Source organism: Eretmochelys imbricata, chromosome 1, assembly GCF_965152235.1.
Source record: "Eretmochelys imbricata isolate rEreImb1 chromosome 1, rEreImb1.hap1, whole genome shotgun sequence".
Lineage (NCBI taxonomy): Eukaryota > Metazoa > Chordata > Testudines > Cheloniidae > Eretmochelys > Eretmochelys imbricata.
In genome coordinates this window covers 249349923-249375239 of record NC_135572.1, presented here as the reverse complement: position 1 = coordinate 249375239, position 25317 = coordinate 249349923, and the positions used below count along the sequence as shown (strand labels likewise).

General features: G+C 47.4%; 2 protein-coding genes across 2 annotated transcripts in view; one reads left to right on the top strand and one right to left on the bottom strand.

Moving 5' to 3' along the window:
- Positions 1–25317, bottom strand: part of CACNA2D4 (calcium voltage-gated channel auxiliary subunit alpha2delta 4) — a 166631-nt gene that overhangs the window by 49856 nt on the left and 91458 nt on the right. The window lies entirely within an intron of this gene.
- LRTM2 (leucine rich repeat transmembrane protein 2) lies at positions 1178–8901 on the top strand. The gene is made up of 3 exons (XM_077807503.1): positions 1178–1244; positions 5553–6143; positions 8447–8901. Exons 1-3 carry the CDS (start codon positions 1178–1180, stop codon positions 8899–8901), a joined length of 1113 nt encoding a protein of 370 aa, XP_077663629.1.

Here is a 25317-nt window from a genome sequence, read left to right as displayed (position 1 = left end):
GTGGGGAGCCTTTTGGGCATTGTTGCTGTTAATGCATCTTGTGCATTGGCATTTTGATATGATTATCTACAACAGCCTCGCAAGATGCACTAGCCCAGCCACTAAATCTGCTCACCCCTCTTCTGGAGACAATAATTAAAATATCTCCTGGTGTTTTGCTTGCCCTTGAAAATAAATCAGTCACTGCAGGGTATAGGCAAGTGGAATTGAGGCACGTGTGCTGGGAGAAAATGCCCTGATGAGTGCACTGTGCACATCTAAAAATAAAGGCTAGGGCCATCGCCAGAGCCCTCCGGAGGGAGGTAGAGGGGGGAGATGTTCAGCCATGCGAGTCTCCTGTACATTGGTGGGATTTGCCCAACTAACCCCTGGTGTGAGTGTTGGAAAATATCCCCTTGCTGATACTTGAAAGAGTAGGCAGAGGAACAGAAGGGTCTGCAGAGCTTCCATCTTCCTTTCCCTGCTTGTCTTTATTCAGAGGGAAGGGAGAGGATGGGGAGACCTGTTGTCATAGTCACTTATTTTCAGAGGAGAGTTTTATGGTCTGTGGGTTTCTGATTAGGAAGAGCATTTTTCTTCTTCTAATTGAGACGTAATTCCTCCCCTCCCCCCCATTCCTAGTCCTCTCTTCTGCTATGAGGCTCCTATTCTGCTCACTTTGCTCTTTGGCTCCTGCATCTGCTGCAGTCTGAAATCCCCAAGCTGATGAGCTGTGTTATATAGATCCCCGCTGGAGACGTTACATCTGCTTTACCGCCAAAGAGAAAGGGTGCATTTGCAAGGGTGAAAGGCAGCTTGGCAGCCACTTCCAGTGCCTACACCACTGCAAATCCGTGTCACAGGGAGTGGATAAACAGTCGGTATCAGCACGTGTGTGGTGAGAGGGAAGGAATTCCAAACTGAATTAACCATCATCCTTCCTCTTGCTTTGCACCCTTATTCTCTAAAACAGTTTGCCAGCCCCACTCCCAAGGGTGAAATATAACTGGGGAGGGAAACAAAACCCCGGAGCCTGTCCCTGTCTCCTCCAGTCCCTAGAGAACTGAGAACCATGTGCTTCTGCTTTTCCTTTTAGTATCTGACAGGTAGGGTGCCCAGATTGCTCCTCCATCCTGTGAAAACCTGTGGCAGGCTGGCTAGAGGACGGGAAGCCAGACTGGAGAAAACAGTGACCATAATGCTGTCTGGGAATGCTAGCCACTGGTGGAGGAACAGGTTTTCCATGAGGTGGCGACAGACCTGCTGTAAGTACTGACCATTTGGGAGATCAGGTGCTAAGTATGGCGCCTCTGTGTCTCAGGGGACAGGAGAGAAAATAGATTGCAGCAGGGGAAGGATGTGGGGTAGCTAAGTATCAAGAAGTCTGAGCAAGTTCCCAGAAGCCAAGGCACTGAGTGAATGGCCAGGCTGGCTGCAAGAGCCTATAATGCTCAAGATGAGTTTAAGGTGGGAGGGTCTGTAACAAGTGTTTCTGATTTGCCATTGGACTGGGTCTGGCTGGGGAGAGACAGAGGGACAGCCACTAGAGCACAGCTACTGCCCAAGGGCCACATATGACATTTGTCAGCTTCAGACCTTGTAAAGAGCAGATTTCTCCTCCCTTCTCTTTGTGATCCTGACTAGGGCCTGGGTTGCGGAGCAGGGCTGCTGGCTCTTTGGGGAGGAAGGTGTTGTAGATCTGGGCTAGTAGAAGTGAGCAGTGATCCTATCACTGGGGCCCTGCCACATGTAGACAAATCAAAGAGGAATAATGGACCCTCATCCCAACTCTCCATCCCACGCACTGCTGGTAAATTAACATTTTAGCTCGTCCATCTTCACACTGAAGGATCCACACTGGGGCAGCTGCTCCCTTGTCCCAGAGTGTGGAACACATGCCTCGAGAGCGCTCTGAAGCAGCAGCAGGGACTGCAGGGAGGGACGGTGTCTGTACTTCAGTGAACAGTCTGGTAATCACAGTAAAGGAAAGAGAGGCCCTTTTACAAAATGATCCTCACTAATGAGAACACAGGCAGTCACACAGGCTTATAGTCCGCACCTAAAATTCTGACCTAGGGCTGCCACTGTAAGAAGGTGAGGGAATTATTTCCTTCTCTGTAGAAGACCATCTTTGTAATCCATCCGCACCAACTAGATTGCTACATAAATTATTTACTGTGCATGTTACTGAGCCCTGACCTAATCTGATACTCCTGGCTTAGCTTTCTGAACACCCCACAAAGTAACATCATCTTTCCCGAAGATGAGAGTACATTCCACTCCTACTGCTGCAATGCTGCTCTGAACTATGCTGGCTGAAAGAAAGCTTAATGTTTTGTCTACCACATCTTTGCTTCTCTTAGTGTGAGGCTGGGTGCTCATTGTGAGATGAGTTTCCAGATCTCAATCCATACCCAGAACAGATGCATCCTTCAAGGGGATGGAAAACGAAACCAGACCTCTGCCTTACTGCTATTTTAGTAAAATGGACAGTATTGGTGTCCATGTTTCCAGGGGGCAATGAGGAGCCTCTCTTTCTTTTTGGCAAACCCTGCATCAGTGCAGAGACCTGGAGTAAATCAATTTCCTGAACACAACCACACCCAGCTGTCTGACATGTTGCTTCTGCCAGCCAGGGCCAGCTCTGATGGCAGAATCCCAGAGCAGCTCAGTCAGGGGCCAATAGAGGGTAGGTATTTGGAGAGACAAGCCCTGAACAGAGCATCACCTGTATCGCATTACCTGGATGTTCTGGCCTTTCTCTCTATACAAAGAAGCTAAGTGTTATCTCATCATCAGAGCTGTCAATCTATTATTAATTCTGTACTTCTGTCAAGCATCCAGGAAAAGGCAGGGGCATTTGAGTGACTCATGTCTCTCTCTCTTCCCCTCTCTAACTCTTGTTCTTTCAAGTCCCATTCTGCAACAAGAGAGAGACATATTCTGAGTGGAATTAAATATCATCCAGCCAGCGAGCACTGCCACTGTGCCAATGCACAGGACAGGATCTGCTTTCATGGCACCTGAGGGAGAGTCTCTGTACTATTGACCCCAACCTTTGCTTGACAGGAAGGCATGGGGGGCTTAGGATAAAAATCTTCCTTCAGTTTGGCCCCAGTGATCCATTTTCCTCCTTAGGGAGAGCTGAGACAAGCAGGGCTCTGACTGCTATCTCCTAGGCCGATGTAGACAATCTCACTTGACTGAAGGAATCATGAGATACAGCCTGAGTAAAGAAAATCTGGGACATTCTCTCTGCACCCTTGTTGCCTCATCCTCTGGTGCTTCAAGAAGCTGCCCTGCCTATGAACCAAATCCTGAAGCCCTTATGTCAGTCTTCACTCAGTCCACTATCTGGCAAACTCCCACTAGAGTCAATGGGAATTTGAATTCCAAAAGGACTGAATAAAACCTGAGCAAGGACCACAGGATTCGGCCCTATTACTGGGAAATGGGACATCACTGATATAAACCAAGTCAACATCCAAAATGGATTGTAGGACATAATAAACCCCAAAAGAATGGGGTAAGAGTATGATAGTAGAGGAAGCTCACAGCTGCTTCAGTCCCAGCTTCTCCAAAATATCTGCTTCTACCAGCTACCTCTCCCAAGATGTACTTTCCAGGAGTTCCTTGGGGCTAAGAAACAATTCATTCTGGAAGTTGGTTCCTACAAACAGAAGCAGGAAAGCAGACAGGATAAGATAATCTGGTTTCCAATCCATGAAAGACAATCCATGGTGGGACTATAAGAACACTATCTGAGATTTATCTACTTTAATACTGAACAGCAGAATGAATCTAAAGCCAGGATAGTCAATTATTTTTTGTCAAGGTCCAAATTTCTTGGTCAAGGTATAGTCAAGGTCCAGACTTCAGAGAAAATAACAATAATGATAATACGTAAATAAAAAGATTTCAGGGTTTGTTCAAAAGCGTCCAGTGGCCTGGATTTGGCCCATGATCCACCTATTGGCTATCCCGATCTAAAGGCATTGACTTCTACAAGGCAAAATGAAGAGAAGAGAGGACTGGGTATGAAGTAGGGATAAACCTAACTTGAGTTTTGGTCAGATGCTCTACTTGCAGCCCATGAAAACATTGAGGGAGATGGAGAGACTTCCCGCTCGGAAGACACTTTCCAGGAAAGGAATTACAATAAATATGAGAGCTCAGTACTGAAGCACAGGTGCAAACCCCCCACTCCGCCAGTATGAGGTAGAAAGTTTGTTCTCCTGTTGCTGGTGCTATGTTGTCACAGGGATGAAGTGGTAACTGTGAGGCTACTAGTTCCTCACAGGGGTTGAAGTGCTACAGCCCATACACATCCACAAGATCCACACAAATGACTGAAATGGTTGCCCCTCCAGACCAATGTGACCAGCAATACAGATGGCAGATACCACTGTGGAATAACTCGTTCATACTCAGGCCCCTAGAGACATAGTTCAATGCCCTCTTCCCTTCTCCCACCTGGCCTAGCCAAGGTTAAACCCCACCTGTGAGACACCGCAAGTCAAGGCTCAGCCTCCCACACCCTTCTCAACACTCACATCTTCATCAGCTAAGCCTGCATTTTTTCTGAGTTCTCCCTTGGCAACAGGTGGTTTGGGGAGCATTGCACAGTGTGCCAGACTCTCAGGTTAGCAAAGGCAGGTGGGTCTGTGTTTGTGGTTTTCAGAAGTCATTTGGACAGCACTGCCAAAGGCAGAGCATCCAGTGGGTTAGAGAACCTGTTGGGCACGTTTACACCTTACTGGGACACCAGTCTCGGTTAATTAACACAGAGGCCCATCACCACTTGAGATTGGCCCAAGCTGCAAAGTGTGGATTTGGAGCTGAACTTACCCAAGGTTGGGGGTTGTTTGGATCCAGGGGTTAGGTCTGGCCCACCTAAGAGATAATGACCAGCTACAAAGTTTGGATCTATACCCAGAGTCTCTCAAATCTAGACTTCTCAGCCCTTACCAAACCTCAAGAACCATTTTATCTGGTCATGAAATTCAGCACTATATCCCAGCTTCCCTAGAGTTTGTGGGGCAGGGCTCAGCTGTAGCCATAACACATCATATTCTAAGGGAATTGGGCGGATCAGAAAAAAATGTTAAGGTGTTTATTTCTGAGCAAAGTGGCTTTTAAAAAATATACCAACACCCCTCCCCCAGCCCCTCTATTTTGAGAGAATCATTCTTTAGCTCAGGCCACGTCTCCCATCATGCTCTGCTCCATTCTAGTCTAACTCTGTGGAGTGTCCTCACATGAGGCAGCAAAGCCCTCTGGGACACGCTGACCTTTCTAGCGCAACTGCAGGGATGTTTACTCACTAGCCCTGGTAGTTCATAAAAAACACTAGGGGGAGAAAGGCTGAGAGCAAGCTCATGCTGCCAGGGGCCTAGATAGCAATGTCAGGGTACATCTGGGAGAAAGTTCATTATACTGCAGGGAACAGCAGTGAAGAATTCCATTGTGGTCATACTGTAGCCTTAACTATATTAAAAATGCATGAAGGCTTAAGGAGGGATAATCACTGTTCTAACACACACACTCTCTCCTCTCCGCTTCTCACCCACTAGTGCTTGCCTATTGGCTCTCCCTGTGTGCAGCAGACTCCCTCTTCACTTGCCCTTCCTCCTGCAAATGTAACAGCGGCAGTCTGGAAGTGGACTGTAGCGGCTTGGGCCTCTCATCCATCCCCTCAGATATTCCTACAAACACCAGAATCTTCCTCTTCCTCAACAACAAGCTAAGCATGCTGCCAGGACCAGTCTTTTCCAATCTCTCTGCCCTACAGAGGCTGGACCTTTCCAATAACTTCTTGGACCAGCTGCCCCAGAACATCTTCAGTGACTTAGGGAACCTCACCGAACTACAGCTGAGGAACAACAGTATCAGGACCCTGGACAAGGACCTTCTGCAGCAGATGGTCCTACTGCGCCAGCTAGACCTATCCATCAATGGTCTTGCTCAGATACCCTCAGGAATCTTCGATGACCTCCCGGCTCTCCGCTTGCTCTCCCTCAGATCTAACCGCCTACAGAGCCTAGACAGGGTGACCTTTGAACCATTAGTCAGCCTGCAGCAGCTCCAAGTTGGGGATAACCCCTGGGAATGTGACTGCAACCTGAGAGACTTCAAACACTGGATGGAATGGTTCTCTTATCGAGGTAGGTGCCAGGGGGAGGGGGATCCAGTCACAGGGTTACAGATTGACTGCTAAGCTTTGCAGTGGAGGAGAAAGGTAGACAGAAAAGACAGACAGGCAGAGATAAGAAAGACAGATCAGGCTGACCTAAATTCTAGATGTTGGCCAAAGAGAAGAAGGCCAGTACTATAATCCTGTGCTATGCTACAATGTAGTAATGCTACAGTGATTTCTGAGAAGGTGCTTGCATTCTAAAACCTTCTTTTCAGATGCGATTTTTCATACTTGCTTCAAAACCCAAAGGTGGATTTTTTTTGGAGAGGGGAGAACTTGCTTAAAAAGCTTGAAAATTTTAGAGTTATGAGTTTGAAAAAAAAAGGTGCTTTTCATGCTTAAAAATAGTTCTCCAGCCCACTTCCTTGTGCTGGATTAACTTAAAACAAGACTGTTGGTAAAGCTTCAGTTTTGCCTCCAGTAAAGCAAATATCAGAAATGTTGATGTTTGAAAGTGGTGTACTGCCACACAAGTATTGCCAACCCAAAATCATGAGTTAGGCCCCAAAAACATGACTGGCTTTAAAAAATTAGTTTTTTTTAAAAAATAATAAATTTGGAGACCTTTTTGTTTGCCATCTGATGTTGGAACCTATAGGGTTTACATTTTAAAGCTTTTCTCTGCAACATGGAGGGATAAAAGCTGAAACTCTCAGAATCACATGACTCCAGGTGCTGGGACTTTAAGAGAAACACTGCATATTGTGATAATACCAAAGGCGTGACCCTGCTCTCTCTGAAGCAGGAGTAGGCCTTAACTTATCAGCATGGCAACAGCCATGTTCCCTCTACTGACCCCAAATAACCACACTGGGAAGAGATTACATGTCTGTGCAATTACGAGGCTGCAGTTTGGCATATGCCGTGGTGGCCAAATGTACTGACCATCTGAGCCGCATACGACAGTCTTCAGACGTTTGAGAACAAGGGCACACCTGCTGGGACTCAGGACTTCAGCCCTACGGGATCTCCGTCCCCACTGGGCAGAAGTCCCTACCCCACTGCCAGGCAGTGCTTCTCAACTCCCCCTCCCAAGACTAGTAGATGGAGAATGCGGGGTGGGGAGAGGGGCGCAGAGGAGGCTCCCGGAGCCACACTTTAATGAACCGCAGTTTGGCCACCCCTGGCATATGCATCAATGTGAGCACAGACCGAGAGGCACACTGGTTCCTCTTTTTTTCTTTTTGACTTTTTTTTTGTTTTCTGAATTTGACTCTCACACCACAGAACAAGAGAAGCAGACAGAGAGCATTCTGGTTTTCCTTTCAAAGGAAATTGCACAAACAGAGTGAAGCACCTGCATCAGCATAGATTGCTAAATGTATGGAGGGAAGTGCCGACTAGTGAGAATATGGGACTGGGAGTTTTAGCACCTGGATTCTCATTTGAATTCTGTCGCTGACTTGCAGTTTCATCTTAGGCAAGTTATTTTGTCTTTTTTTGTGCCCGATTTCCCCCGTATGTAAAAAGGGGCTAACAACACTGATCTTCGTACCTTAAAGGGCTTTGTGAGTTAATTTGTGTTTTTAATGCGTTTTGATATCCTTAGATGGAAGGTATAAAGCATTACCAAATACTAACTATGCACCCCTCGGGCTAGAGTGTAGCTACTAAAGCCCTACCCACCTAAAGGGTGGTGGAGGGAGATCACAATCAATGGCAGCTGCTGAAACCATTCTGCCCGCAGTGTGCTGAGGCAGACAGACAATGTCTCCTAGGTTAGTGGATGAGCAAAGGTAGGGGCAGCCACTGATACGCCATTTTAAAAGGTGCAGTGTCTGCTCCCCCGCCACTGTCTGTGGACCCCCTACCAGCGTGAAAGTGAATGGGGACAGGGCTGTGCCTTCATCCCATCACCTCTAGCATGTGTAGTGCAGCGGGCAATGCTCTGACTCCACCCACCCCCTTCTCACTCTTGCACTCTGGGAACACAAGGTGCTGGATTCTGGCTGCCTCTTGGAGTATGGAAGGGTTCCCTGCATCCTCTCCCACACTCCACTGAGCACTCATGCAAGAGAGACCAGATTATAGCCCCTTAGGTATGATAAGGCTCAGTTATGGTCACTTGGGGATTCAGACCTTTGTATTTCCTAGCTTCTGTGGGCCAGATCCTCAGCTAGTGTAAGTTACACTGATTTACACCAGCTGAGAATCTAGCCCTATGTATTTAAAAGCTGAACCACAACAATGTACTGACATAGCTCACCACACTGAACCAGGCCCTGCTTGACACTGAGCTGTGAATCACCCCTTTTTTCTCTGTTGGGACAGGAGGAAAGATTGACCAGTTGGCGTGTACGCTGCCCAAAGAGCTGCGGGGGAAGGACATGCGAATGGTCCCCATGGAGATGTTCAACTACTGTTCACAGCTGGAGGATGAGAATGGTTCCACTGTGCTGGACAATTCTGGCCCACCATGCACCAAAGGAAGCCCGACTCCTTCAAAATCCAAGTCAGGTCCAGAACCCGAAGTGGAGCCGAGTGTGGGGTGCCCCCAGAAACAGAGATACCGGCCTGTTAGTGTGCGCCGAGCCATTGGCACCGTGATCATAGCTGGGGTGGTGTGTGGCATTGTGTGTATCATGATGGTGGTGGCAGCAGCTTATGGCTGTATCTATGCATCCCTCATGGCCAAATACCATCGAGAGCTGAAGAAGAGGCAGCCGCTAATGGGTGACACAGAGGGTGAACATGAAGAACAAAAGCAAATCTCCTCTGTGGCATGAAACTCTTCTTGGAAGGCAAGGGCAGAAGTGAGCAGGGTACCTGAGAGCAGTGAGGCCTGTGTCCTCCCATGATCCATCTTCCCAGACAGATGGACAGACTGTGCTATCACTCCACTCATCCAATTAGTGCAACATGCTTCTGGGTTTAGGACATCTGGCTCTAAATTTCATTCCTCTGCAGCAGGCCCTTTAGCACCCCTTCACCCTCACGTTCTCCCAAGTCAATAAACTATAGTCGGACCTCAAGTGCTTGCCGTGCCTCATCCTTGCACAGAGCCCCCTTGGATATGCACAGCAAGGGCAGCCAACACCTTCCAGGAGATCCTGGTGTCCAGACATCCTCCTCTCCGCTTCAGTCCCCACTTCCTCCTACATCCCACACAGCACTGCAGAGCCTTCTGCAACCACAAAGAACAGCTAACTGTGCTGAAGAAGCTCCTTGTATATTGACCAAGACACCAGAGCAAGTGTCTAAGTCTCACTGGTGGAGTCATTGGTGTTACAGGACAGTGAGCTACTCCCCATCTCCTGTACAGCTGAGAAAAACTTGGCTAAGAGAATATGGGGAGCGATAGAAGGTCCTAGATGGTCACAACAGGGAGAGAGGGGAGATTCTCCTTCTCACTTTGAACGCTGGAAAGACACACCTACCCTAAGATCTGTGCACACAGCCTCCACCCGCTCACCCTGACAAACACCAACATGCACACACATTTATCCCCCACATGTACATACGAACAGCTATGTGCATACACACGGATCACCCACATGCACACACAAATATACCCCAACGCACACATGCCAATCCACCACATGTGCATACAAACATAACCACATGCACACATTTACTCACTTGCATACCTATGTGTATCGATACATTCCTACTCTGGAGCACCTAAAGGTATGCTAGGTGCCTCCCAATACAGGCAACCAGTCCTGAGGGGCTTACAAAGATATCTCAGGTTTCAGAGTAACAGCCGTGTTAGTCTGTATTCGCAAAAAGAAAAGGAGTACTTGTGGCACCTTAGAGACTAACCAATTTATTTGAGCATGATGCTCAAATAAATTGGTTAGTCTCTAAGGTGCCACAAGTACTCCTTTTCTTTTTGCGAAAGATATCTCAGAGATGGTGCAAAGACGTAGGGAGGAGCAGGAGAGAAAGGACAGAGGCAACATCCTTAAGATTCCAGTGTTACTCAGTGAAGGCTTGTGCACAGCACGAAAAGGTGAAGCGTGGCTTTGTATTTATTTTATGGTTTTATAAACACAACTGGTGGGTGACTAATGGGAAGCCTCAGTCTGCAAGTGTCCCATAGACATCTCGGATGAAGCAGGTCCTCAGGAGACACTGAAATAGAAACTTGCTGACCAGCCGGGAAAGTGTGTTCCATGTATAGGGGCAGCACGGAGAACAGCCTGGAGGTGGCTGTGGGAGAAGCAGATAAACAGGGTGACAGCTGGCATCACTGGCAGAGTGGAGGGGGTGTATGGTGGGAAGGCAATGTGCTAAGCAGAGAGGGGCAGAGTTATTTATGAAGGGCCTTTGAAGGTGAGAACAGAATGCTGGAACTTGATGCAATAGAGAAGAGGGAACTAGTAGAGGGATTCAAAGAGGTGGGTGCCATGGTCACCCCACACCCCTCTGACACAGAAGTGTTCACAATCACTCATACATGCACCTCTAACGCATACAAATATAAGGACACACACACATACACACACACAAATTGACTAACATGCAAACATATACATGTATGTGCTCACTGACACACATATGCACTGTATCTGTCACCTAGGCTAACTTTTCCCAGGCCCGATTTTAAAACCCACTAAGCCTCATATTAGCCTCATCTCTTTTGAAACTGACACACACACACACACACACACACACACACACACACACACACACACACAAAAGCCAACACAAGGACTCATTTTGTATCACTGGAAGTGGGATAAAGTGCTGTCTTCAGGGGAGAACGCACATTGCCATGGTAACCTGTTCTAACCTGTCACAGTGGGTATTCCTGGGACAGGAAGATGACACCAGAGGTCTTGCAGCTGCAATGTTTGTGTCTGGTGCGATCCTTGACATCCTGAAATGATCTGGCAGCTGGCCCAGATTTTCAGGGTATTTCTCCGGTAAGCCAGGTGCAGAGTCCAGCAATCACTGCAGCTGGACAGAGCCAGGTCATATCAACTCCTTCCCTCTCCTGTTGTATCCTAATGCCTTCAGATGATCTGTAGCCCTTCCCTCTAGCTGCTGCTGCTGGATTTCAGTGGAAACGCCACACTTTACTTCTCAACCCCTTCACTGTCAGTCCAGCTGTCATATCAACAAACAGGAACACTACCAAGTACTCTGACAGCTTGGAGTGGCAAAATCGTCCTACCGGTCCAGAGCCACCAGATCCAAAGAGATGGGATAACCACAGACAGAAGTAAAACTATTCCATTTGTCTAGTGATGGCAGGGACAGAGAAGAACGTTCTACACGAAGGGGAAGGGAGGCTGCCGCGCAGGTGGGAAAGGGAGAGGCATATTCTACACACCCATTCCATGTGCTGTGTGTGGGAGGGTGAGGGGAAATGCCATGAGTGGAGAATGGACTCTCCTCTCAACCCACCTGATTATGCTTCAGCTGTAGCCTGCTCTGAAGGGCAGAACTGGTGCGCTACAGACTTCACCTCCCAGGGGGCATGTTGTTGCTGCTCCATATTCCCAGCAAGCCAGGACTCAACTCTGCCTGCTGGATCCAGACTCCCCACCCCAGGAACTTACCACCATAGCATACTGGACTCCGCAATCATACTTGAAATGGGACTTGAGTCAGAGCTGTATATTTATAGATTTCTATTTTACTTGTAACAAATAATGATGAAACAATTGCACAAAGCAAATGGGGTTTGCGTGTATGTATGTGTGTAGGGAGTGGGATAAGGGGTGGGGGAAAGGAGAAAAATCCCCACCTGCCCACTTTCCCCAACAAAGTTTCCTTTGTTGCTGATAACATTTTCTGTTTCTTCTGTTGTGGGTTTGATTGTGGCCTCGAACCTCATTTCCTCGTTTCTCCATGGTATGGCAAAGGGTCTGACGAATGGCAGGCTGGGTTCACCTCAGCCCTGCTACGGGGACTTCCAGGTTTAGAAGCCCACTCAGGAAAGGAGGAGGAAGATGAGGGGCAAAAACAGAAGGTTGTTGAGAAAGGTGAGGGGTAGACACTGCTTGGTCCCCATGAAATGCAAGTACTTGGGAGGCCAACGAGCTACTGAAACCCTGGGGTGGCGATGTCCTCCATGCTGAACAGTGCAACAGGGCCACCAGGGAAGGGCCCAACATACACCACAGCTCGGGAACAAGCTTTTCAACGGTTACCTGGCACATCTGCAAAACTTGCTCCTCTCATGCAGCTGGGAATGGGCTTCTCCATTGCCACCAAGCACATCTGGGGAACACGGTCCTCCAGTGTAGCTAGAAAATAAGTTCGCTCGATGGAGAAGAACATGCCTGGCCCACAGCTTGGCCCAGCCATGGTAGTGTGCTCAGGAAAAGGCCTCCTCTGGGGTGTATCTGGGAAGTGGGCTCCTCCTTTGCAACCAGTCACAGCTAGGAGATGGGCTTCTCTTTGGAAACCCCAGCAAACATGTCCCTCCTGTGCAGGCACTGCAGTGCAGAGCAGTCAGTTCCTCAGTGCACATGGGTACACTCTGTAAATGTGCTCCCCATGGGCAAGCAGGCACACGCAGGAACACGTCTCCTCGGTGTGGTGCAGGCAGGCCCATTGCCTGCGGGGAGCAGATGGCTTGGGCAATTTCTTTTCTTCTGTTAAGGTTTGAGGGAGAGCGACATGGTTTTCTAAAATGGTTGAACAGAGGTTTATTTGACATGAGACAGAAGCTTTTTAAAGGTATATTATATTTCTGGCTTGTTGTTACAGAAGAATAATAAAGAATGTATTTTCCTATGCACCTCACTGTTTAAATGAGATCTCTAGTACCACCTCCCTCACCTAGCCCCCCATGCAGGCAAACACTGGCAGGGTATAGCTAAAGAGAGAGCAGGGGCACAGTCAGGGCAACAACAACAAGTATAAGATGTTGTGGCTATCAGCTCATTATCTAAAACCAGAAAGGGCCAAATTAAGCCCTCCTGTAATTACACTGAAGCCGATGGAGTTACATCAAGGTTGAATTTGGCTCAAATAGATTCAGAACATATTCAATAAAACATACTGTGACAAATAATAATCTGTGGGCTCCTACAGCTTCACATTTGTCACTATGATGAACATGATTTTTACTTTGAAATTAATGGAAATAGATCTCCATAATCCTCCTGCACACCGGCTACAGAGACCTCTGCTACTCAAGCAAAATAGAGATTCTTTATTAGCCGTTAGCTGTACACGGTCTAAGACACACAGATGAGTAGTTTACATTCCATTCTGCAGAGGGCAGTGGTACACATATATACAGAGTTAATTACTTACTCTTCTTAGTCCAAAAAAACCCCTCAAGTGTCTGGAATCTCACAGGAGTTCAAATCCCACTGCAAACGCTAGTGTAGCAAACCCATGGCAACCTGTGGACTTCACAGTGGTCACTACAATGCTCGCAGTGGTCCTTCTGATCCTGGTGGTGAAAGTGGTGGACAGAAGCCAGATGCTCCTGGTTCTGAAAGAACTAGGCAAAAGCAACCCTGCTTCCCCAAACGCATGAACCACTGGAGCTAAAGGAGAATCTCCAACAGCATTTAACAACATAGCATCTGTGCTACATCCTTTAGCAATTCTGATTCCTTCCAGTCCAGGGCAAGGGAACACCTTTCTGGACACCTCACAGGCTGAATCTTTCCCACTTGAGGGGGTAAGTGTGTCTCATGGACTCTTTCCTACTTCAACAATACCAGCTGCACCTCTTTAAAGCAGGTCAGTTCTAGTCCCACGAACCATCAAGGAGCCAGGCTTTGAGGTGAAGTATCTTCAGGCTGAGATTAAGAGTACGGGCTGGTGTTCTGGGAAAGAAGACGAGGAATGGATGGATCTGATCGCCTGATAGACCACTAGGTGAATCAGGTAAGGATATCATATCTGTCTGGGCCCTGTTGGGACTATTCATATAATTCTGGCTTTGTCATGTCTAATTTTGTTGATCACCTTCAAGATCAGTGGTATTGGGGGAAACGAGTATAGAAGGTTTCTTGTCCATGGAATGATGAAGGCATCTCCCAAAGAGAGCCCTCCCTCTTAAGAAAAGGTGTTTGCATTGCCTCTTGGTCACTGTGGAAAAGAAGTCTATTTCTGGAACCTTCCAAGTCCGAAAAATTTGACTGAGAAGCTGAGGATTCAACTCCCATTCGTAGTCCTGGAAGAAATGCCTGCTGAGGTTGGGTTCTGTATCCTGGAAGGTAAGCTACTGAAATAAGCACAGAATTGGCTATGCACCAGTTCCAGAACTTTACTGCTTTAACACAAAGAGAAGGGGACTTGGCACCTCCCTAGCAGTTGATATAGAACATGCAAGCTCTGTTGTGTGTGAGAATCTTTTTGGACTTGTCCTGATGACAGGCAGGAAGTGGATGCAGGCGTTCCTGACTGCCTTCAGTTTGAGGAGGTTGATGTGTAGCCATGTCTCTTGGACAGATCATTTGCCCTGGACAGTGAGGGTCCCCAAGTACAGCCCCCAGCCCACTAGAGGTGCATCTGTCATTACAGCGATAAAGGGAGGAGGTTGAACAAATGGAATCCTTGCACAGACGTTGTTGGGATTCCTCCACCAATTGAGAAAGTCTTGAACCTGATGAGGGACTGACACTAATTTGCTTATGATGTGTTTTTTCAAAGTATAAACAGTTCTGAGCCAGTCCTGCAAGCAACGAAGGCAGACCCTGGCGTATGGCTTCACAAAAGTGCAGGCTGCCTGCCATGTGTCTGAGTAATTGAAGACAACTTCTTACTGATGTCTGTAGACTGACGAAACTTTGAGATGAGATTTGCTAACATCAAGAATCTGTTGGGGGGAAGATAAGCCCTTACTGATATGGCATCCAAGTAGGTTCCTATGAACTCTATTCTTTATACTGGCCTCAAAATGGATGCCCTCTGCATGACACTGCTGTAGAGATGGATCGAGTGGCAGTGTTGGCCACATCCAACAAAGCCTGTAGTGATGTTCTAGCTAACAGCTGACCCTTGTTAATAATAGCCTAAAACTGGTCATGCTGATCAGCCAGCAGATGCTCAATAAAGGTAGTGAATTTGGTATAATTTGAGTGAATGTATTTAGCCATGAGAGCTTGATAGTTTGTGATCCTAAACTGAAGAGTCATGGATGAGTAGGTCCTTCTGCCGAACAGATCAAAACATTTTTGGTTCTTATATGGTGTGTCCTTTGCATGAAGTTGTCTGTCACTACCTCCACAACCAGGGAGTTCAGTGTTGGATGGGGGAACAGAAATTCAGTCTTTAGCTGGGACATAGTATTTCTTATCGTCCTGTTTACACATTAGCAGAATCATCGCAAGGATCTCCCAAAGGGATTTTGCAGGATCCGACAGGGCCTCATTAATAGGCAGGACAACTTGGGTAGAAGGAGTCCATTAGAGGATGTCCAGGAGCTTACATTGTGACTTCCTGACCTCTTCCAAGGGAACTGGAGATGAATCCAAAATATATTTAATTAAACTCTTGAAAGTTTCTGAAGTCATCAGCCACAGTTGATGGAGGAGGCATAACTGCTTCATCTGGGGAAGATGAAATACTGTTTGGGGACTAACTTGTTTATTTGTGCCCTGGCCTCCTGCTCCTCAAACGATTCTTATGCTTCAGGTAATGGAGGAGGAGCAGATGAAGTAGGGGAACATCTCTCCTTGTATTCCCCATAAGAGGGCCCAGGGACATGGGAAAATTGCTGATCACATGCAGCCCAAGGATCCTAGTATAGCCATTGGGGAGGTCCAAAAGAAATTGGTGGGTGGCATCTAAGGGTTCTCAAACCAGGTTAGGGAAACACAAGCCTGTCGCTGGTGCAACTCCACGCCCTTGTCAAAAGCATCAGGATGGAAATCCCTTGTCTGAAGTGCTGGGGAACCCTGGATTGAAATATTTGAATTGGAGGAAAATACCTCCTCTCTGAAGGTCTTGGAGAATCAAGTGAGAGCAAGGAAAGGTCCCACCTCAGTGACTGTGCCTGTCTCGGTGCCAATAATCTCTTAGTACTTACTAACAAGGGAGACTCCAGCTCCTCAAAAACAAGTAGATCCCTTGAGAATCTGAACTCCTGCGGTACCGGGTGGGTTTGAAGAGCGGGGCTCTGTACTGTTGTCAGTACCGAGAGTGTGTGCTCTCTGACAAGTCCACTCTGGTCAAAGTAGTTGGTACTGAAGAGGATACCTTGGGGTGCACCAAAACTGTATGAGAGGCATGGTGTCTTTCTGGTACCATGGCCGTCTTAGTGGCTGACTTAGATGTAGATGGCACCAAAGGAGTTGTGGATTCCATTCTCTTAGAAATGGAATGCTTTGACAATGCAATGCCTTGCTTGTGTGGCAGCGAAGGTCTAGGTCCCGAGGCATGCTTGCTGCCTTTTTCCTCTGCTGAGCCGGGCACAGGGTCAGTACAAAGAGTGTTTGGAGCCTCAGCCATAGTCAGGGTAGGACACGAGACCTCCATTGCAGTCTTGCTCCGCAGGGACTGATGTCTTTTTGAGGTGGACTCTTTCTGTGGAGATTGACTCAGTTTTCTGTGGGTCTTCTCTGTGGATTTATCTCAGGTAGACCCAGGTGAATGTTCCAAAGTTGACAGGGCATTGTTTTCAGTCAGTGACTGATGTTCGTGTGTGTGTGTCTCCTGCTTTGGATCTGAGGCCAATTGGAGAGAACGCTCCACCATTGAGAGTCTCACTTTTAGCTCTCAATTTTTCTTGCCTTGCCCTTAAAAGCGGCGCAGATGGAGCACTTTTGTGGGGTATGTGCCCGATGCTGACCAGGATGGCTTCCCAGCAAGAGATGTATTGCTCAAAGCTTGGCATACCCCAGGGCAACAGTATGTAGCAGTGCAGCAACACACTGCCCCATGCGCAGGCAAACTACAATTTAGTCCACAACATTTGCTTTTTCCATGTACATACCTGGGAATCAGCTTGTTCGCTACAACATTTGCAGAAATAAACACATAAAGGGTATAAGCGGTGAAAATTCAGGTTTTTAGCTGAGTAAATATTCATGGAAGAAGCACCGAGATCTTCACTCAGCTCTGCATAAAGCTCTGGGGAAATATCCAGAGTAACAATAACGCTTTGCATTTCTATAGCAGTTGCCTTCTGATGCTCTCTGTGGGCTTTGTGAACATTAAAGAATCTAGCCTCATATGCCAGATAAGTATTCATGATTACTCCTTAAAGATGGGCAAACTGAGGCACAGAAAGGCTAGTACAAAGTCACCAAGGGAGTCGTGGACATGGCTGGGAACAGAACACAGGGGCCAGGTTCTGATCTCACTGACACCTTGTTTTATGCTAGTATAAAACTATCGACTTCAGGAGTGTTACTCTTGATTCACACCAGTGTTAATGAGAGGAAAATCAGGCCCTAGGTCTCCTGACTCCCTCTCTGGTACTTGAGCCACAAGCTTATTCTCTGTCTCCAAACAGTCTCTGCATTCTCTCTCATGCCTGGTCTCAACAGCGTATTTTCAATCCTCTCCCTCCCTGCATGGTCTCTGCTGGTTTAAATCTCTCCTTGGTCTCAGTGCCTTTGATTTTTCCCTTCACTCTATCCCTCTCACGTTCTCATTTTTCTTTTCTTAGTAACGGATCACCCCCTTTCTGTGACACTCTCTCTGACCAGCTGCTCTTCAGATTCTGTCTTCTCTGATCTCCTCAACTGTCACTTCTCAACTGCAGCACAATGTTCCAGCCCCCACATCCCACCTGCCTTTTAAAGGGTTTATCATAAGCAGGGGGCTTCCCCCGCAGGCCCAGACACAGCACTGATGTCAGCAGGGGGTGCTTTGGGCAGCTTGCAGTCAGTCCCTTCCCAGCTCCAGCTGCTCAGGCGCTCCCCTGCTGGCTGCCTGCTGCATTGCAGTAGCAGAGGCTGCTTTATTGCTGGCTTCCTTGCCAGGCTGTGAGACGCCAGGGAAAGCACCACAGGCACTTGACTGGCTCTGCCTGAAGCTAGGGAGCAAAGTATAGCCCACTGCTTCCACGCATAGCCACCTAGAGTAGCTCAGGCTAGGCGAAGAGAAGAAGTTACGAACCAGCAACCAGTCAAAGCTCCCTAATTCTCTGCCCCAGCTCTGGTACAGGTTAGAGCAGGTGAGAGCTAACTGTGGACCTCTGTCATAAATATAAAGGGAAGGGTAAACACCTTTAAATCCCTCCCAGCCAGAGGAAAAAGCCTTTCACCTGTAAAGGGTTAAGAAGCTAAGATAATCTCGCTGGCTCCTGACCAAAATGACCAATGAGGAGACAAGATACGTTCTGAGCTGGGGCGGGGAGGAAACAAAGGGTTCTCTCTGTCTGTGTGATGCTTTTCCCGGGAACAGAAAGGAATGGAGTCTTAGAACTTAGTAAGTAATCTAGTTAGAAATGCGTTAGATTCTGTTTTGTTTAAATGGCTGATAAAATAAGTTGTGCTGAATGGAATGTATATTCCTGTTTTTGTGTCTTTTTGTAACTTAAGGTTTTGCCTAGAGAGATTCTCTATGTTTTGAATCGGATTACCCTGTAAGGTATTTACCATCCTGATTTTACAGATTCTTTTACTTTTTTTCTTCTATTAAAATTCTTCTTTTAAGAATCTGAATGCTTTTTCATTGTTCTTAAGATCCAAGGGTTTGGGTCTGTGTTCACCTATGCAAATTGGTGAGGATTTTCATCAAGTCTTCCCCAAGAAAGGGGGTGTAGGGAGGATTTTTGGGGGAAAGACGTTTCCAAGCGGGCTCTTTCCCGGTTATATATATTTGTTAGATGCTTGGCGGTGGCAGCAATAAAATCCAAGGGCAAAAGGTAAAATAGTTTTTACCTTGGGGAAGTTTTAACCTCAGCTGGTAAAAATAAGCTTAAGGGGTTTTCATGCAGGTCCCCACATCTGTACCCTAGAGTTCAGAGTGGGGAAGGAACCTTGACACCCCCCATAAGCTACTATACACTAGCAGGGAATAGCTGGAGTGCAGTGTGCTCCAGTCACTCTACCTCTCTGCCCCCAACAGGCCCCGTGCGCCAGAGGCTGTGAGAAGGGAGCTGTAGAAACTAGCTATGCCAGCTGGAGACTTCCCTACGCTGGATGAATCCTCAGCTGGGGACCTGTGGGTAATTTCTGCTCCCTTTGGACTGCCCAAGTGATGCAAAGGGAGTGGATGGGGGAAGACAATTTGCTCAAGAATATTGATTGTGGCCCCTTGTCCTTTTTAAAAATGGTATATCTGGCTCTCAAGATTAAAAGTTTGGACACCACCATTTAGGGTAAGGCTCAGAGCCACAGGGGAGTCTATCTCTCTCTCTCTCTCTCTCTCTCTCACTTTTTCCAGTGGTAAAAAAATTATATTAAGACACACAGCAACTGGATTCCACCCTGTGTGTGAGAATGGAATTTTCACCTTCAGAAGCTATTCCCTGGAGAGCTCAGGGAGTTGGAAGCTGCAAGGGCCCTGCAGTCTGATTCCATCAACTCCTGATGTGGCCTTAGATTTGTCACTCTGACCCTCCAACCATACTGAGTAGAAAGGTGGAACCTATCTGAAATGCAGCTCCTTTTACTAAGTTGAACGATCTCAGATAAAAATGTTTCCCCACAACCCAAATTCATGTGCAAAAATATGCACCCTTCATCAGCAGCCTTGTCTCAAAACACACAGGCAGCTTCTGAGACTTACAGTTACCATTTGAGACCAGCATTTTCTTTGTAAGTAGGTGACCGCTCTCCTCTACAGATGTATGAAAAGTGATCTAACACACCCTATGCCATAGATCAGGTTCCCTTTGCATTAGAGTGTGGTCCTGGCATGGATAACTTCATACCTTCAATGTCCTATGAAAGTCTGAGCCTAGGTTGTGGGAGGGCTGGCGGGTTGGGAGTGGCGTGAGGTCACATGGTGAGATAATGTACTGGCTTTTCATCTACGCTGAGAACTGGTTCAAATTCTGCTTGGGCAAGAGTGTAATGCCACCTGCCTGGCAGTGTACATGTTTTCACATAGACCCTAAATGTGAGGGAGTGCCTGTCTCTATTTACCAGTGACCATAGGCAGCTAATCACTAGCAATTTGTCACCAACAATCTGTCTGAACACTCACAGACCAGCCACCAGCCATGAACATGCACAGATCTCATACTGAGCACCCTCTAACCCCATGGATACATGAACATACACAAATATATATGTGCATATACAGATACACATACACCTATGTATGGTCATACAGGCACCAGTGCATTTATGCAAGTGTGCACACACCCTCAATGCATGTATGTATGTCTGCACTCTGCAGTGCCTACATGCATGTGGACACCCCCCCACCACACTCACACCCCTCCGTGCACACATGCACACACTCACCAGGCACACACAATGCATTGTTACATCTCCCCCATGTACACAAACAGCCGACAGTCATATACACCTCTCCCCCCATGTCCATAAACACACAATATGCTCACACATGCTCAGGTAGTGTCATGCATACACATACATTCCTAGCTCCTGCAGTTATGCAGGAGTTAATGCAAGGAGGAAATGGAAAGGAAATTAAAAGCGAAAAGTTGAAAGCCCAGCACATGATTCTTCTCCCAGCACATCTGTGAATCCTGGAGCGGGAGGGTAATTGTCTGCAATGAGTCAGACCAAAGGCACAAGGAAATAGTTGCCATAGCAACCCCCTCACTGCTCTAATTCAGCTTGGAATTAAAATGATATCAAATAATTTGCAAGCAAAGGGAATGTGGCAAAGTCACCGGGTGCCAATCTCCAAAGTCCAGCTGTACGTGAGCCTCTCCTGAGCCAATATCAAGGGCTCCTTTCCGTTCAAGCATGGCTGCAACAGCAATCAGAAGAGCCAGAAAGGGGAGTTTGATGGATAACCCTTGGCCAGGCAAGCTCTGCTGTGCATAGGCAAGAACTGGCTCCTGGGCTGGAGTCCCACACTAGAACGGGCTTCAAACCAATGGACAGAGGGGGACAGATTTCCCAGGGAAATGCCCCCCCCCACCAGTTTCTAAATGAAAAACCCATCTCAGTCTACCAGCCAGCCTGGCCCTTAGAAAAAAATTACCCTGAAGGAGGATCATCCCAGCCAGCCAGAATGCAGGGATGCTGCACAGATATTGATCTTCAGTGTCAGGGTTCTGATGAAGTGAGCTGTGGCTCACGAAAGCTCATGCTCAAATAAATTGGTTAGTCTCTAAGGTGCCACAAGTATTCCTTTTCTTTTTGCAAATACAGACTAACACGGCTGTTACTCTGAAAAGTGTCAGGGTTATTTCTCCGTTATGCACAGCCTTGTACTCTGATTTACATAAATGCATGCTTTCCTCCCAGAATAAGTGGTGCAATGTGCAAATCTCTGCTCAAACTGGCTGAGGGGGTCTGACTGCTATTATTAAATATTTACCACGTCAGTAGTGACCAGTGGCCCTGGTCAAGATCAACACCTGCTAGATGCTAGAATACTGTTGTACAAACACACAGGGAAACAGTCACTGCCCTGAAGAGTTTACAATCTAAAAAGAGAACAAATGGCTAACAGGAGGAGGAAAAGAAAACAACAGACATACAAGCACAGCCATCAGCATGATAACAGGAGCCTATCTTGTTAGCTGGGGGGGAGGGAATTGTTCTTTGTTGCTAACATAAGTGACCCATACTTTAGTATGGGATCCTGGGCCTAGCTGCCACTTGCTCTATTTTTATTGCTTACTTTATTCATCCAAGCCTAATGTTCCTTGTTTGGTATTTGAACTCTTATTAGGCGTGGGTTTTACCATAGCACGTAGCCATCCTAGTCATGGACCTGGACCCCCTTGTGCTAGGTACGAACACAGGACAAAAGGATCGGTCCAGCCCCCAAGGGGCTAACAATCTAAACACAAGACAAGAGGCAGAAGATGGATACAGACCAATAGGTGATTACAAGGAAGAAATGAGGCAATACTGGTCAGCATGATCAACAGTGGCATTTGCACACCAGCATCCCCGGGGCTGCTGAGGGCTAGGTCAGCCGTAAGCTGCTCTAACGTAATAGCCCTCAAAGGGCTGTTCTGCCAGCTGGGGATTGCTGGAGTGCAGCAGTGTTCTAGCCCCACCCCTTGCCCCACTAAGTGCCGTTCCCAGGCCCAACTGCTAGCTTCCAGGGCACTGCCCTTCTAGAGTCTATGGAACTACTGCTCAGTGCACTGAAGTGCTGTTTTCCCCACTCCGAAGTTGACTGCCATGCAGGTGTGGAAGAGGGAGAGGTTTGTGGAGCTGCTCAGGGATTGGGTGGTGGGCAGGAGGGAGTGGCATAGAGATGGAGGAGGCAGACATAGCAGCAGCAGGTGATGGGCCGGGAGTGAGTTGCCCTTTCCCTTCTCCGCCCAAGGTACCCAGGGATTCTACTGCTTTCTCTGCCAATGGAGCGCAATCCACCTGGCGCACCAGGCTGCCTTACATCCAGGTAACACCCCACCAGTGCAGAGAAGTCCCTGCCCTAGAGCAATGATGCCACCCACTGCAGCTGACGATGACTGCGGGGGAGGGCACTGCTTCAGAATACCGCAGTATCTATTTGTAAGAACTGGTCTACACATGTTTTTTTTATCACTGTAACTATGTCAGTTTCTGAACCAATATAACTGAAGTGGTGCAACCCTCTAGTGTGGGTGCAGTTATATCAGTAGAAAGGTGCTTATGTCCATCTCACTGATTCCTGTAAGTTTTAGCCTCTTTACACCAATATAACTGCATCCACACTAGACAGTTGTATTGCTTTAACAATACTGGTTTCTAAAACCGCATCCCTGTAGTGATGCCACAGCAACAGAATGGCTGATAAAGACACCTGCACCTCATCTCCCTGCCAGCGGTAATACACATCATACAGCCAAGAGTGAGGGTGGAGGGAGACTCTAAATTGGTGAGCAACCGCTTTTCAAATGAAAGGCTTCCCACAGCTGTCCTTATGACTTAAGCTCGATTTCAACTGGTGGCCTAGAGGTGAATGATTTTATATCCTATCAATCTCCCAGACCAGTCAGCTTCAAACACCTTTTGAAAATCTTACTAAGCGCTTTTGAAAATCTGGCCCCAAGGATGAGTGCTGTGCCCTTCATCCTGCTGAACCTCAGGTCGCCTTCTGTAAAATGGGGAGAATAATCCTTCCTTCTCCCACCCTTTGTCTGCCTTCTCTCTTTAGACTGAGTGCTCGGGGGCGGGGCCTGTCTCTTACTATGCCTCTGTGCAGTACCAGTTTTGGCTGGGGTCCTTAGGCACAAGTGTAATGCAAACATTAAAAGATGCTAGTTTTGAATTTAAACAGAGAGGAAGATTATAGGATGAAGTCAAACAAAACATACCCTTAGCTCCTGAATCCCTATTTTGATGCCCTGTCAGTTCTGCTGGGCAGCCCAGGACTTTCCTTCATATCCCAAGACTTTGCAGGTCCCAGCTTGGCTCCCATCCCTGACCCATGGCAACAAGAGCAAGGAGCGCTTGAAAAGAAGCCCATATTTGTTCATGCTGTGAAAGGAGATCAGATGCCAGCCAAACAACGCACTCGAGGAGAAGGTCATGCAGTAAAAAGAGACGTCACAGGCAGCCCAGAGAGACAGCTAAACTCCCGTTCAGCCTCCAGCAGTCGCACTGGGACTCTAAATCACTAAAGGAATATGTCAGCAGCTGCAATGTGACTGCAGTGGCTTCCCCCTGAGAGGGCTAAAGCCCCAGGTTACTGACTCACATGGGAGAACAGTTGACACAATGTTATTTAAAGCAGGGTTAGGGAGGATTCAATTACAATTATTGCTAGTGAAGTTAGTGCTAGTGAAAGGCACTGGATTGACATCCCCGGAGACTACCTCCCTTCTTATTAATTATAATTAATATCCTAGCCCTTAGTTAATATTTGCACAATGCTTTGAAACTGCAAAGCGCAAAATATCTGGTAGGTATTTTTAATTCACAAAAACAAGTACAGCAAAGGCAGTAGCAGTACAAGCTTCTTCTACACTGCTCCCCACCTATGACTGATTCTGGGTCCTGGCTGGCCCCTACAGGCCAGTTTCAAAGGGCCCTAAACTATCCAGAACTGGCCACCTAGGAATACCTTTTGGCGTTGGGTGAGACCCCCTGGGGCCTAGACCCAGAAAATAGTTCTATGCTGCTCCCCCTCACAGCCCCTGGTGTAGGGGTATGGCCAGAAGCAGGAGAGAAGGGACTTGGCCAGAACACATTGCACTCTATCTATTCTGATCCATAGAGGGCCACTGCAGTACAGCATAATTTAGAGCAGCCCCAGTTTTGCTCTAGTTTACATATCCGGAATCCAAAAGCTGCAAAGAAGGTGCTCAGTCATCTTTGCCCCAGCCTGTCTCAGGTCCTGCACTGATCTCAGCTTGACTAATATGTCTTCACCCTGACCTGGAGGCAGCACCTCTAGGTTTGAGAGGGTAGTTTAGCCTCCCGCCCATTCTGTCCTGGGCCTTATTATTGACCCGAGCTAACAATAGAGAGGAGTAAGGCTCTCACATCTGATGACCAACCCCTGCCCTTGCCCTCCAGTCCCCTCTTCCTAATTATTTTGTAATTCTCTGACAGAATCCAGGTTTATGTCACCTTGTTTCTTTGATTTTGAGGGTTTGCCTTTCACAGCATTGAGGGGAGTGAAACTCAGCTGCCAGAACAAAGGGGACACAGCTCTTTATGTATTTGGAGCTCCCCAAAGGAAGAGGTTGCTGTGGGGGGCTTGCTCCTTGCAGGCCCTGTTAAATCCCAGACTTGAGTTTATCACTGCATGTGTTATGGATATTTTGGAACGCACTGGAATCTCCCCAAGCATCACCAAGTCAAGCACATGACAATTACAGCCACTGACAGGATGACAGGTCATTTCACAGATGACACTTTTAAAAACGGCATTTTAAAAAACCCTCCAAGTCCCTGTTTATAGGATTCTGACATAACTTCTCCAATAACTACAAACCCATTCCATTATACTGGGAACAGTGCAAATTCTGAATAAGAAGAATGAAAGACATTATATACATGTAAGATCCTAAAGTGGTTGCAAATGTAGGCTCCAGTCGAACAATTGGCTCTATACAGGCAAACCCGGATACTTGCACTGAAGTCAATGGGGCTATGCACGGGTTAGGGAACAGCCCATGTGGATCCTTTGGGGCCTGTACAGAGAAATTACTTTGCACCTCACTGTTGTGCTGCCACCTC

What these genes read in the sequence shown, in the direction of transcription:
- LRTM2 (XM_077807503.1), top strand. Translation starts at nt 1,178, where the DNA reads ATGCTGTCTGGGAATGCTAGCCACTGGTGGAGGAACAGGTTTTCCATG. An exon ending in GAGGTGGCGACAGACCTGCT is followed by an intron (nt 1,245 to 5,552) that starts GTAAGTACTGAC and finishes CTCACCCACTAG; the next exon opens with TGCTTGCCTATTGGCTCTCC. An exon ending in GGAATGGTTCTCTTATCGAG is followed by an intron (nt 6,144 to 8,446) that starts GTAGGTGCCAGG and finishes CTGTTGGGACAG; the next exon opens with GAGGAAAGATTGACCAGTTG.